General features: G+C 35.6%; 1 protein-coding gene across 1 annotated transcript; it reads left to right on the top strand.

The window, feature by feature from the left end:
- Positions 1-2,203: 2,203 nt before the first annotated feature.
- tesca (tescalcin a) lies at positions 2,204-11,487 on the top strand. The gene is made up of 8 exons (XM_055198424.2): positions 2,204-2,313; positions 4,353-4,422; positions 4,503-4,583; positions 4,622-4,761; positions 9,958-10,019; positions 10,098-10,205; positions 10,302-10,349; positions 10,771-11,487. Exons 1-8 carry the CDS (start codon positions 2,253-2,255, stop codon positions 10,858-10,860), a joined length of 660 nt encoding a protein of 219 aa, XP_055054399.1. The 5' UTR covers positions 2,204-2,252; the 3' UTR covers positions 10,861-11,487.
- The last annotated feature ends 2,523 nt before the right edge of the window (positions 11,488-14,010 follow it).

The raw sequence follows: 14,010 nt of genomic DNA, 5'->3' as shown, positions 1-14,010 counted from the left end.
GGGTACTGTCAACTGTGTGCTTACAATCATTTATCAAAGTATCACAATACTTCCATAATATTTGTTTCCCTACTATGGAAGTCAATGGGTACCATCAACTGTGTGCTTATATAATTTTTATCAAAATATCTTCTTTTGTGTTCATCGAAAAAAAAAAAACAGGTTTAGAACAACATGAGGGTCAGTAAATGACAGAATTTAAATTTTTTTGGGTGAACTACCCCTTTAACAAACATGCACTTCACATGACATTAAAAAATGTCTAAAATATTTTGTATTGTTTATTTCCACAAAAAAAAATGGGTGGCTCAAGAAAGTCTTGGCTCATAGTGGTTGTAAATATGAGAATATTGAGAATAAAAATGAATCACAATAAAAGAAGTTGCTTGAAAATTCGGTGGTCTAGTTATTTATTGTAGTTTATTTATTACTATTATAAGTGTTTTGTGTTTAAAAAAAACCAGAGTGTATTTTTCTGAGGCATGTTTAACACATAGCCCAGCTAGCAATTTTGCCTTTAAAAGACGTATAATAGCTGTTGAAAGGTCCCAGACGTTCGTTTAGACTACGGCCAAAAAATAAATGCAATAAATAAGTTAAACAAAACACTTTGTAATTACTGTTGACTTTGTTTACATGATGTAATATCATACATCTCACAAGTTATTTAGTCAAAAACGACATGTAACCAAATTCAAGTTTGGAACGCGAGCATCCATTCAGGTTAAAAGTTGAGAGAGACGGAAGCTTCCTATGAGTGGGCGTGGCTTCCGCGCCGACAACGGACACGCCCCCAGCCTTTAAAAGCAGACAAACCTGTCTGTTTTTTAAGATTTTGATAACTTATTTTTTATTTGGCGTTTTATTAATCATTAAAATTTGGCTAGGTGGTTAATAACACATTTTCTGTGGTGTGACAAACGGAGAACACATTTAATATCGGACTTTACACGGACTTCAAATTCGGTCCTTTAGAGCCGCAATCCTGTTTAATTACGGTTGGAGCTAAACTCTGCAGGACCGATCTTTTCTACCCCTGACCTAGACCCATTGGATTGGTCTCCCTTTTCCTGGAACTGGGCACTTGTCCTACAAATTTCAGTTCCAACCCCAGTCAAACACACCTGAACCTGCTAATCAAGTTGTTCAGGGCTACCTAAAAATAAGAGGCAGGCGTTGGAGTAACGTTAGGGTTGGAACTAAAATATGCAGGACAAGGTGCCCTCCAGGAACAACGTTGGAGACCCAATGTGAAATGAATATTGCTTTCTGGGAGTGCAAACCAACTTCTCAGCCCTTCATGAAGAAAAAATTATCATTTATATGTGCATGTATGTATGGCTATACACCAGTGTTTCTCAAAGTGTGGGGCGGGCCCCACTGGTGGGGAATAGGAACATTACAAGTGGGGCGTGACAAATGGGAGAAAATCTATTAATTCAATTATTTATTGACCATACACTCAAAACGGCACATTTAAACATAAACCTAGCTTAAAACTTAAATAAATCAGACTGTAGAAAATGTCACGCGGTAACTTAAAGCCTAGCTGATTACGATTTTGTTGGGGCGATTGGAACAGGTGGGGCTTGAAACCCTTCCCCACCTCCAAAATGGGGACTGGCAGAAAAAGTTTGAGAAACACTGCTATACACCAAGTTAAACCAGAAGTCTGGGCAGAGTTTCTTCTGTAAACAAGGCTACGTGTGTTTGACATTTTTAATACACTACCTCAAATATTTACTATGCAAATACGTGGACCCACATCTGGCATTTTAAACAAATCCATTAGCTTATAGAAATGCTGGGATACGAGTTATGCATGCACCAGTGTTTTACAATATACACCGTTTGATTTTCCAGGAAACAAACTATTTTTAGGTCATAGCATTTTGTGTGTGTTATATTTGTATGCAATTTTAACTTTAACTATAATACTATTTAAAATGAAATAATCATGTCATGTTATAAATATTTCATATACATACCCCAAATATTTAATTTGTCAGAAAGCCAATGATAAAAATTTGCACAAAACATTTCTACACTACAGTTGGCATGAAATATAATACATATAATAAATGAATAGCTATTTTTTAATCCCTGAGGTAAAATTCAAACAAGCTGCTGAGAGACAGAGATAGACCAAATTTACATATTTCGCAATAGGGGAGGATCTTTTTTGGAAAGTTGGGAACAGGTTTGGCTTATTCTCAGTTTGTCTTATCTGCTCTTCACTGAAGGACTTCATCATGGGGGCTTCCCAGTCTGGACAACCTCATGAGTTTCAACATCTGTCTGACAAAACCGGCTGTAAGTGTTATACGCATTTTATTTACAGAAGAATGATTTAAAAACTTTCATAAATGATTTTAACTAAGGTTATCGCTAGCTAATACTTAAATAACAATGCAAAGAGATTTGTAAGCATGCATACAGTACTTTAATATAGTACATACTTGTTTAAATTGGCTCTATCTGTAATGTTTGGTGATAATGACATTAATGAAAGTTAAGAGGTTTAACTCTGCATCTGTCATACGGTTCTCAATTTACCCAAATTTCTTGATTTTTAACTTCACTTTAGATGCAAAATTTGACCCAGAGAACACTGGAAAGACTGGCATTGCCTAACTGCTTTTTTTAAGTTGCCTTGCTTAAAATGATGGTGTTTTCAATTGCTCTACACATGAACACTAAATCATCCGCATGATCTTTAAATTAATGTTGACTGATGACATTAAAAAACATCATATATTATCAAAACATTATGACAGAATTGAATAAAAGGCTATTTATTTTTAACTCTACACTGTAAAAAATACTTTGCTGCCTTAACATTGTTTGTTAAATTGACTCAGATTTACAAGTCATGTCAACAGAGATGAGTTGTCACAACTTATAAAATATAGTTGAGAAAAGTCAACTTGATTTTATAAGTTATAACAACTCACCTGTAGTTATAACAACTCATCTCTAGTAAAGATAAATAAAAGTAAGTTGAAATTACTTGTAAAAATCGAGTTGATTCAAAAAAAAAATGTAAGGCAGCAAAGTATTTTTTACAGTGTACATTTAGTCAGTTTTTATGCCTTGTATTTATTCGGTTACTATTTAATATTTAATAATCACTGCTTTTTATATAACGTTTTTTATTTGACGTAACTGTCAGTGGTGGCCAGTGACTTCTCTTCCGAGAAGCGCGAATTCAAAATATGTGTTTGTAGTGTTACGCGTGTTGCTCGTCGTGTGTTTGTTGCATCATGTGAACCGTGTGCATCGTGCGTGTTGTCAAAATACGTGCCTGCTGCACATGCTTCGAAAGGGTTATTGACAAAAGAGACGCTCACATTTACAAAATACTCGCAAGACACTAACTCAACATTAAACTCTGAGATTAAGCGAGTATCTGGCAAGCGTAAGCGTCTCTTTTATTATAAACCCCTCTGAAGTGTCTTTTGACATATAGCGTGATGCATATAAGTTTACAAGACGCGATGTACACATATTTTCACATGATGAGACACGCACACATGACGGGCTAAATACATGTTGTGACAAGCCGCCCACGTTACATGGGGGTTCGGACGAATTGTGTACAAGAAGTGTTTTTGCAATAGTTTTTGCAATCAATGTGTTATTTTTATTAATAGACATTACAAAAGTTTTTTCCCCAAAACTAGCTGCTCAACAAACTATAACAGTTTTAACAGGGCTGTTAACTTTTTTGGGGTCACACAATAGCCGTAGGGTAGTTTAGATGTCCATATTTGTAACCTTTATACTTTTTACAGAAATCAACCTTGCAGTAGACTGCGTACTGATGGTTACAATATTTACCAATACTATATCATTAACATTACATTAAATGTACACATTTACAGTAGCCTAATACACAAAAAACGTATAGGACCATAACACAAACAAATCTATCTCAAATGCATTTATCATGTTAAATTTACTTTATTGTATTAATTCTTGTAAATATTACTTTATACTTTATATACACTACATAATGAGCTTGTCACATGACTATGAAACTATGAATTATATAGGAACAAAGTTTACCTACACAATATTGTGACTGACCAATTGTTTGAAGACTTTCATCTCTGGTGTTTATCTACAAGCACTACTACCGTACTCATTCCTCTAACAATGTTTTGCAGAATTTATTGTTGCTCTCTTTCCCTTATAGTTTCAGTTTTACAGTTTAATTCATTATCATTGATTTGTCTAGCACCCAACCCACACATAACTAGAATATAAATCCTGCTGACCTCTTTCAGCTGTTAACCATCATCCTAATAATCTGTTTTTAAACTATTCTTATTTACTTTTCCCCACTTTAGTTTCCATAGAGCAGATTAAAAACCTCCACAACAGATTTGAGTACCTGACACAAGATGAAGGAACTTTAAGGTACTGTCTTAATTGATTAATGTAATTTATTAGTAGGGATACTTCATCTAAAAATAAAGTGATCGGTTTTCCCTTTTTAGACGAGAACATCTTGAGAATATTGAGAATTTGGCTCTGAACCCAATCCGGAAAAAGATCATCGAGGCCTTCTTTGATAAAAGGTGGGACGCTACATGCGGTAATGGATTTTTTTCTTCAGGAACTTGGGTCAGGAGGGGGAAGGCTATCTGGACGAGATCGGATTTGAGGAATTCCTGACCATTCTGGCATTCTTCACACCATCCAAACAGCGCACCGGTGAAGATGACAAGCAAAAAACACGGAAGGAGAAATTACGTTGTAAGGATAAGCTTAAATCCCAATTCATCTACTATGCCTTATGCCCATATACGTCTCAAAAAAATTAAGTTTTATTTAACAAAATTCAGGAGGTGCACGTTTATGTAATCAACCAATCAGTGCAAGAGGAAGCCGGTATATAAATCCATCTCTCACCTTCATCCCGCTACAAGTTTCACAGCATCCAATCCACATCCCATCACCTCACTCTTGGCTGGTTTCTTTTCACAGTTAAGGAGGTGTAGTACTCTGGGTTCGGGCCAAATTCCAAGCTCAGAGCCCTACTACAAAATCCAGCTAAGACTAGCCAGGGGCGCTGCTAAGGATTTTGGGCCCCATGAAAAGAATCTTGACAGGGCCCCCAACACAGCTGAGACTTTTTTCATATTAATGTACATAAAATCATGCGCTTTTATGGTATTTTGACTACCAATGGGGTAAGAAAATTTTACTTGAATTAAGTGTTTAAGAAAAAAGAAATCTTATTTTACAATTTTTTTCTCACCCCATTGGCAGATCATTTTGCTCGTTTTAAGGACAATTTCACTTAAATTGTATATTAATTTGTCTTAAAACTAGACTCATTTACTTAGGTCATTTTGCTCATCAAGAAAAAGCATCTTAATTTAAGAATTTTTAGATATTTCTACTGAAAACAAGACAAAAATCGTAAGAAAAATTAAGATGCTTTTTCTTGATGAGCAAAACGACCCAAGAAAATAAGTCTAGTTTTTAGACCAAAAATATTACATTTAAGGGATTTTGTGCATAAAACAAGCAAAAAAGTCTGCCAATGGGGTAAGCAAATTTTTCTTGAATTTAGTGTTTAAGAAAAATGTTCAAGATTTTTTTGCTTATTCCATTGGCAGATTTTTTTTGCTTGTTTTATGCACGAAATCCCTTAAATGTAATATTTTTGGTCTAAAACTAGACTTATTTTCTTGGGTCGTTTTGCTCATCATTAAAAAGCATCTTTATTTAAGAAATTTTAGATATTTTTACTGAAAACAAGACAAAAATACTAAGAATTTTTTTTTGAAAATCATTTTTTTGCAGTGTGGTAATTATCTTTAACACTAGAACAAACAAGGCGTCATTTTGACCGTTTGAAATGTGCATAGTCAATAACTTTGTCTAAATAAATCACGTGCATAAATAAACGTGCTTACTTGTCGAAAAATGCTACCGTAGAGACCTGGGGCCTCGTTTACAAAGCGTGCGCGTTAGCACAGAAAAGTGCCGCAAGCTACGATCAGAGCTTAGATTCTCTGCCCGAGCCCGAACCCGGACTCGACCCGACCCGACCCGCGGGCCGGGTCGGGCCGAAATTTCCAGCCACATCCTCGGGTCGGGTCGGGCACATGTCATGCGCAGCATCTCGTTCACTCGGAGTCTCGAACACGTAACGCATCACACCTGCTGTGCGTGCTGCACAGTGTAACTGCGCGGAAGATGCTGCGGTGGCTCACGGTGCAACGAGCAGTACTGGCTTCACGCTTCAATTCACAAAAGCATGCCATGGATGACGACCGGGATCTACTGAAATGGTGGAAAGTGAACGGATTGGTGTACCCAAAACTATCCGTCCTCTGCATTCCAGCAAGCAGCAGCAGCAGCGAACGGGTGTTCAGCACAGCTGGCCGAACGATAGAGCAGAGGACCGCTCTGAAACCAGAAACTGTCGACGCAATCTTGTTCTTGCATGACAACATGTAGAACCATGTAAGTAGCTATAGCTTTGTGATGAATATGACATTATATAATTATTACATAAATGCAGGCAGCCTTACTTGGCCTAATCAATTTCTCTTAATCTACAGGCTCATACACAGGCAGGAGGCTACCAGAATGGAGCAGCGTTTTTGCACTATATGCCTACGTTTTCTAATAGGCTTTAAAAATATTTATAATGTTTAAAATTATATTATAAAATATTATATGTTCTAAAACATTGTTTAAATTTATTAAAGTAGTAGGCATATAATCTTAGGCCATTATTTTCTGTGTTCATCATTGTTCACGGTTTATTTTATTTTTTTATGTTTCTTTATTCGAAATTTCAATCCATTTAGGATCCATTCAGTTGTTTCTTAATAAACAAACAACGCAGTTTACATGCTTCTTTCTTGTCGTATTATTCATCAAGATAATAATAAATGCACGCACAATTATAAACTTGATAAATGTTATAGATATGTTTTACTATGCACAGAAAAATGTATTTCAACATTTGCAAAATTCAGAATTAAATTAATGTTCTGCAATTTGTACAAAAAGAGAGCTTGTAGTATAGCCTACGTGTTTAAGCCATTAAATAAGCACATTTAGTTTTAAGTTTTGAAGAAAGTTTTTCTTTAAAGTAAATTTCGTTTAGTATTAATTGTATCTTAATTTTAATACATTTTTTATCAACCAATTGCCTGGATTTAATACATAAAAAGCAATATAGCAGACAATATAATAATGACATGAGCGCCGGCGCGCTGCGTTATTACACTATTTGAAACTCGCAACACACGCTGTCACCGAATTTACAAATGCACATCTTGCTTGTTGCCCACACACATATTATGTTGAAATAACATTATTAATAATAATTAATCTTTAAGAATATTTGATTGAATGCTGAATGTTGTGCTTGTTAAATGTAATACAATTAAAACTTTAATTATGATAATTAAAATTATTTAATATTTAATATTGAGTGACCAGTTTTTGCTCACTTATTAATAGTATTTATGTATATTATATTATATTATATTATATTATATTATATTATATTATATTATATTATATTATATATATATATATATATATATATATATATATATATATATATATAAAACTGTGCAGCAGGTGCTCCCCTGTAGCCTAAATAATCAGCAGCTCCTGCGTTAAAAAATCTGGCGCCGGCCCTGGTTATAACGACATTTTAAAAATGGTCGGGTTTAAATCGGGCTCGGGCTTTATAATTACAGTGAACGTGTCGGGCCGGGCTGGGCTCGGACACAATGTGCACGGGCTCGGGTAGGGTCGGGCTTGATTTGTTGGGCCCGATCTAAGCTCTAGATCATTGTCACGGACGGGCGGTCCACTAACAATTTAGGCCTACTTACAAGCCCACCTTTTCTTGTGAAAAATTGGGTAACATAATGTCGACCCTTTGCCTCTTTCACTTCTAATTTTTTTCTTTTTCCATTTTTGACTTCCAGATTTTTGAGGCATTTTCACTTCCTTGTGAGTCAAGTTGATATTCTGCCGGCACTATAAGTGAAGTCAAGCTGTGTTGCCTGGATTATACAATTTGGGCAGACTGAACCATTTTATGACAATTGAGAGGGGGGAAAGGGGCCCACAGACGTTTGTGTTTCCTAAACAAATACATTTTTTGATACCAGGAAACAGCAAATAGAATAATTTAAAGTTAATAATTTTTACTATTAAAAATTTTTAGCACCACAATTTTGGGGGCATCTCTGGGCCCCCTCTATTACTCGTTGGCCCCGAGAATCATCATTGTTTACCCCCCCCTTTACAGCACCCCTGAGACTAGCATAAGCTGGTAGCTGGTTTTAGCTGGTTTAAGATGGTCCTCCCAGTCTGGCAAAGCTGGTCAAGCTAGTGGGTCAGCTGGTCTTCCAGTCTGACCAGCTAAATCCAGCTAGACCAGCTTAATAAGTGACCAAAAACCAGCTTGTAAAACCAGCTAAAACCAAAAGCTGGGAGATTACCATCTAATATGCTGGTCTTTAGGGTTCTCTGACAGCACGCTAAATATACATAAATTACTAATATACGAATGACTTTTATTTGATATCATGTAGCAAGCCTACGTGTAAACTCGTGAATTGTAGTATGTTAAATGAAGTATATGATCTACTATTAATATTATTTTTATAACAAACATACATCTTTGTAGTAATAGTAGTCGTTAAAGCAAAAAGGTTGAGATCCACTGATCTAGAAACGTATCAATCACGCACACATCATACTACGCCACTGCTTCTGTGCGCTGCACTTTGTTTGTTTCTGAGGCACTACATTGACTGGCGGAAGAATATTTTTCATATGTTTTTGGTGTTGACTGTTTATTTTATGAAACCTTGCCAGATCAAATAGTAATTTTATTAAAATAATAATGCTAGTGAACGTGGTGTACAGTTAGTAGTTTTAAACAGCTATGGGGCGTTAAACATCATGACGTGGGGCATACACATATGCTAAGGGCGTATTGCTTTAATTATTAAATTTGATATATGTAACAATGGCAAATGACATGTAACGCCTAAATCACAAACGCCAGCAAACACGTTTCTCAGCTTTGTTTGTTTCTTTTCACCGACTGAACAAGTTCAGGCGGGGAATTTTTGTGAAGCGTGAAGTGAGTCTCACGTGATTCCGAGATGAATAGAGGGTATGCATTGACGTCACTTTTCCACGTGACCACGCGAGAGCTCGCCCCGTTGAGTGGCAAAACGTGCAACAAAATGGCTGGTTTTCATAGGGGCTGCTGTGAAAATGACAGTAAAACTGACTATTATCAGCTTAAGTTAAATTTAGTTGGACTTTTGATAGCAGAGGTGGACAATACTCTACATTTTTACAGCAGCTGTGCTTTATTAGGATGTTTGTATTAGGAAAAAAATTACTTTACTACATTCTAAAGCATATAATCATACTGTGTATTCTTTAATATTGCATATTAAAATTGATTTAATACCTAATTACATTAAAATTGTGTACTTTTACTTGAGTAAAAGTATGTTAATGTACTTAAATATTAAATGTAAAACAAACACGTGTGTTTATGAAATGTAATAAAATAAAAATTATGAAAATATGCTTCGGAATGTATGTTTTCCAAAGAAAAATAATTTATTTAACTTAATTGGCTTTATGCCCAGCTGCACTACTTTCTGAACTTCAGCCAGCTCCTTGTTTCTGTCTTCCATTTTTGGACAAACTGATTAATCCAGGTGTGTCTGATTATTGTTGTTGTGACTACTGAGGTCAGGCACACCTGGATTAATCAGTTTGTCCAATGGTGGCGGACGGGAAGCGGGGAGGTGGCTGAAGTTCGGGAAGTGGTCCAGCTGGTCATAAAGCCTAGTATGCCATTAAGTAAAAGTAGACTGTGTTTTTAGTTTTATAAAGGGGAAAATGCTAATTACACTAATGGTTCATTTTCTCCTACAGTTCTGTTTAACATGCATGACACTGACAATGATGGCTTCATCACTTTAGACGAATATAGACACGTAAGATTTATAACTTCTCACTTTATATTTGTACTATTCACAACTAGTCACATGACCTGTGTGTTTTTCTGATTGAAGGTGGTTGAAAAGCTGCTGTCTAGTAATGAAACCATAGAGATAGAAACGGCAAAAGCGATTGCAGATGCTGCCATGCTGGAGGTTGCCAGCGTAACAGTGGGTCGAATGGTACGGTATTGTTTCCCATGATCTATGATTTATGTGTTTGAAACTAAATGTGCAATGTAATGTGATTTTGTACTTGATATCTGTTGTTGCTGTTAGGGTCCAGATGAGTTTTATGAGGGAGTCACATTTGAACATTTCATGCAGGTTTGCTTTTATTCTTTTCATGAATCATGAGCTTATTTATTGGGGTATATTAAAGGGGACATATCATGAAAATCTGACTTTTTCCATGTTTAAGTGCTATAATTGGGTCCCCAGTGCTTCTATATACCAAGAAAATGTGATTAAGATCAACCCAGTAACAAAGTGAAAAAATAGGTCATTGAAATTTGGCTCCACTTGTGATGTCAGAAGGGGATAATACCTCATTTGCATTTAAAGGGACACACCCAAAACAGCATATTTTTGCTCACACCTACAAAGTGGCAAATTAATCATGTTATAAAAAATTATCTATATGGTATTTTGAGCTTCACATACGCACTCTGGGGACACCAAAGATTAATTTTACATCTTAAAAAAGTCTTATACCTATATACCTTACATTTGAATGTCTCTCCCACAGATCTTAAAAGGGCTCGAGATCGAGACCACGATGAACATTAACTTTTGGAACTTGGATTCGACGGCGTTTCAGTGTGGGAAATCAAAGTAGATTCTTCTGCCAGGTCTGAATTTAAGACTTGGAGATCTAAAATTAGACTCAAGAAGAGTATTTAAACTCTAAGATGTGAGACCAGACCTCAAGAGCAAAAATGAATGCACAGAGAGACAGTCCTCTCCATAATTTTATAACATACAGTATATATAGGGGTCTTACTTGTCCACTTTATGGGGCCTGTTATTTTTGTGACCTCAAGATGTGTTTACACAAGTACGAAAGCATTTTTATTGACACATTTTTGGTTATGTAATGTATATATTGAGTAGGACTCATGATACTATGCAGCCGTGGGTAGCACTGTTGCCTCACAGCAAGAAGGTCCACGGTTCGAGCCTCGGCTGGGTCAGGAGGTCCCTCTGTGTGGAGTTTGTATGTTCTCCCTGTGTCAGTGTGGGTTTATTGCTGGAATGGTGTTAAGAAACTTTCTAAGCAAAATGCTCATTTTGAAAAATGAGGAAGTCAACAATCTTTTTTTCCTTCAACAAAGCAGTGCTTACATATTTCACATTCAGATAAACCAACAAGCCATATCTTATCAGTTCCTTGTAAGTAGACATGGGCCAGTATGAGATTTTGGTGGTATGATAACTTTAACTCTTTCCCTGCCAGCGTTTTTTTTTTAAGTTGCCAAAACAATGCACGTGGATATGACAAAATTCATTCTGGGTCTCATAATCTTCTCGCAATACACATGTAACGCCCTAAAATGAATGCAACATCATCTACACTACAGGATTCTCTATAAAAGGAGACATTTTAATCACTTAGAACAGGGGTGTCAAACTCATTTTAGGCTGAGGGCCGGATGGTAAATAACGCCACAAAGTGAGGGCCGGATAATTTTTTTAAACCTTAGTGTGCTGATAATTGTCTTAAAATTAACTAAACAAACCACATTTCATAAGTCACACTCATTTTGTACATATTATACACACAAATTTACATCTGTACAAAACCCACTGGCCTAAAGCTTTAATTTAACTTCTTTTGCCTTAATGGCAAAATTATTTATAAACCATTCACTTTTCTTTGTAATAAGAACAGTCATTTAGAAAATGAAAATGCTAGATGTGGCAGTGGCCCAAAAGCAAAAAGGGCACTATGGGGGGTGGTACTATTATTATGGTTTTAATAAAGTATTATAAATATGATGTGTTATATTACTAGCATCAACTTAGACAAGTGATTACAAGTGATTATAATGGGAAATATAATAACAAGAATTAAAGTCTGCTAAACATTCAATATGATTTACCTGCTGGCTTGATGGAGCTTTGAATCCATGTTTGCAATGTTGAACTGCCTTAAGCAGCCTCTCTTTCCGTTCTCTGTCGTTATTTTGTGAAGGCATTGGTGTTTTTTGTATTTTTTTTCTACAAAGTGTGCCAACAACAGCAAATTTAGTGTTTATATTAACTTAGATCTGATCGGGAACATTAAATCGATTAGACAAGCATTGTAACGTTAATACTAAGAATGTGGATATTTTGTTGTTGTTTGCTTGCTAAGTTGTTAGCACTTTTAGAACACCGACAGCAAATCATTACCGGAAGAAATACATAAACAAACTTACAAATTACTAATTCTGCGGTTTAACAACTGATATAATGTAATGAATCTACCTGTTAATGCAACGAACTTCGGAAACTGTCGTCTTCGCTCTCCAGGCAGAGAGTGAACACCGTCACAAGGATGCTGCGGAGCGGTCGGGAAAACACAAAGTGGATCGCCGGAATCAGTGAATCTTTAGCGGAGCGGTAACAATAAAACGGCAAGATTTTTGGGCACCGTGTTTAGTCTATGTTCCGCGTTTTGCTGCTTTCCGCAAGTCTCTCATATTAAAAACGAACTAGACACCCGCCTGAAACGTTTTTTTAAATATGTATTTAATATTTAATAAAACTGTATAAATCATCATGCGGGCCGGATTGGACACCTTTGCGGGCCGTATCTGGCCCGTGGGCCGCATGTTTGACACCCCTGACTTAGAAGGTCTCTGTATGGTACATAATAAGTAAATCAAGTTGGCTTTACAAGTAATTTCCAATTCACTGTTTAAAATTTTTAGTCATATTTTTAGTGTAATATATAAAATAATAAGTTACAATGACATGAATTGGCAATTTGATTATAACTTAAAGACAAAAAATATTTTACAGTGACATAATAAAGTAAATATGTGCGCAATGAATGAATGTACTTTAACCCAAAGTTTCCCTCATTTCAGGGTTAACATACTCAAGAGTTTGCTCAAATTTAATTGAACATTTTAGTGGTTTTGAAAACTAGACTCATTAAAACCTCTGTATACCTTGAAACCAGAAACTGACTCATTCCTACTTGTAATAAAACTGTTGTTTAGTAACTTCCCTTTATCCAGACCAGGCCTCTCATTACAATAAAAACATTACATTTTCTATAAACATTATATAAAAATACATGTGTAGCATTTTGCTGTTTATATATATTATTCTCATTTGAATACCCTTACTAAAGTTTTGTTTATATTGAGAACAGTAAAATAAAAATTATTTTAAGTTGCATATAAGTTTTTTTTTTGCTTTAAATTTTTTTTCTTGTGCCTGAAATCAATCAGCGCAATGTTACAATATTTTGTATATAATGTGCGCGCGCATACAATAGAGAAAAAGGGTGTGCGATTACTTTTGTTAATAAACTACATTATCATTTCATATTTTTATTTAACCCTTATGGGGTTGTTGAGGCCATTTTTGGCCAATTTTTTTGTCTTAATTTGGCCACCACTTTCTCTGCGTTTCAGCAAATGGAATGATTTTTGGTGACAAATTTTATTTCGACACATATTTTCAGAAAATGCTTTGAAATTTGACAAAAACTCAACAATTTACCTTGGGCAAATGTACCCTTTCGAGTTGATCGTGTACAAAAAAGCCACCAAATTAAACGGCTGTGAAAATGTATCAATTCATTTTTTTCATAAATCTGTTAATCACCCTCAGTACTGATCAAAACCACCAAATGTTTCCAAAATCTCCATGATTTCAACTCTCCAATTGGCAAGCTCACAAGTGATGTCAGAAATTTGGGCGAAAGAAATACACAAAATGACGATTCTCAATATATAAAGTGATTGTGGACTGGATACCCTCCACCCCTTCC

Source organism: Misgurnus anguillicaudatus, chromosome 22 (genome assembly GCF_027580225.2).
Source record: "Misgurnus anguillicaudatus chromosome 22, ASM2758022v2, whole genome shotgun sequence".
Lineage (NCBI taxonomy): Eukaryota > Metazoa > Chordata > Actinopteri > Cypriniformes > Cobitidae > Misgurnus > Misgurnus anguillicaudatus.
Note: the sequence above shows the minus strand (reverse complement) of the source record. Positions and strands in the feature narration are given on the sequence as shown.

What these genes read in the sequence shown, in the direction of transcription:
- tesca (XM_055198424.2), top strand. Translation starts at nt 2,253, where the DNA reads ATGGGGGCTTCCCAGTCTGGACAACCTCATGAGTTTCAACATCTGTCT. An exon ending in ACGGAAGGAGAAATTACGTT is followed by an intron (nt 4,762 to 9,957) that starts GTAAGGATAAGC and finishes TTTCTCCTACAG; the next exon opens with TTCTGTTTAACATGCATGAC. An exon ending in GCGTAACAGTGGGTCGAATG is followed by an intron (nt 10,206 to 10,301) that starts GTACGGTATTGT and finishes TGTTGCTGTTAG; the next exon opens with GGTCCAGATGAGTTTTATGA.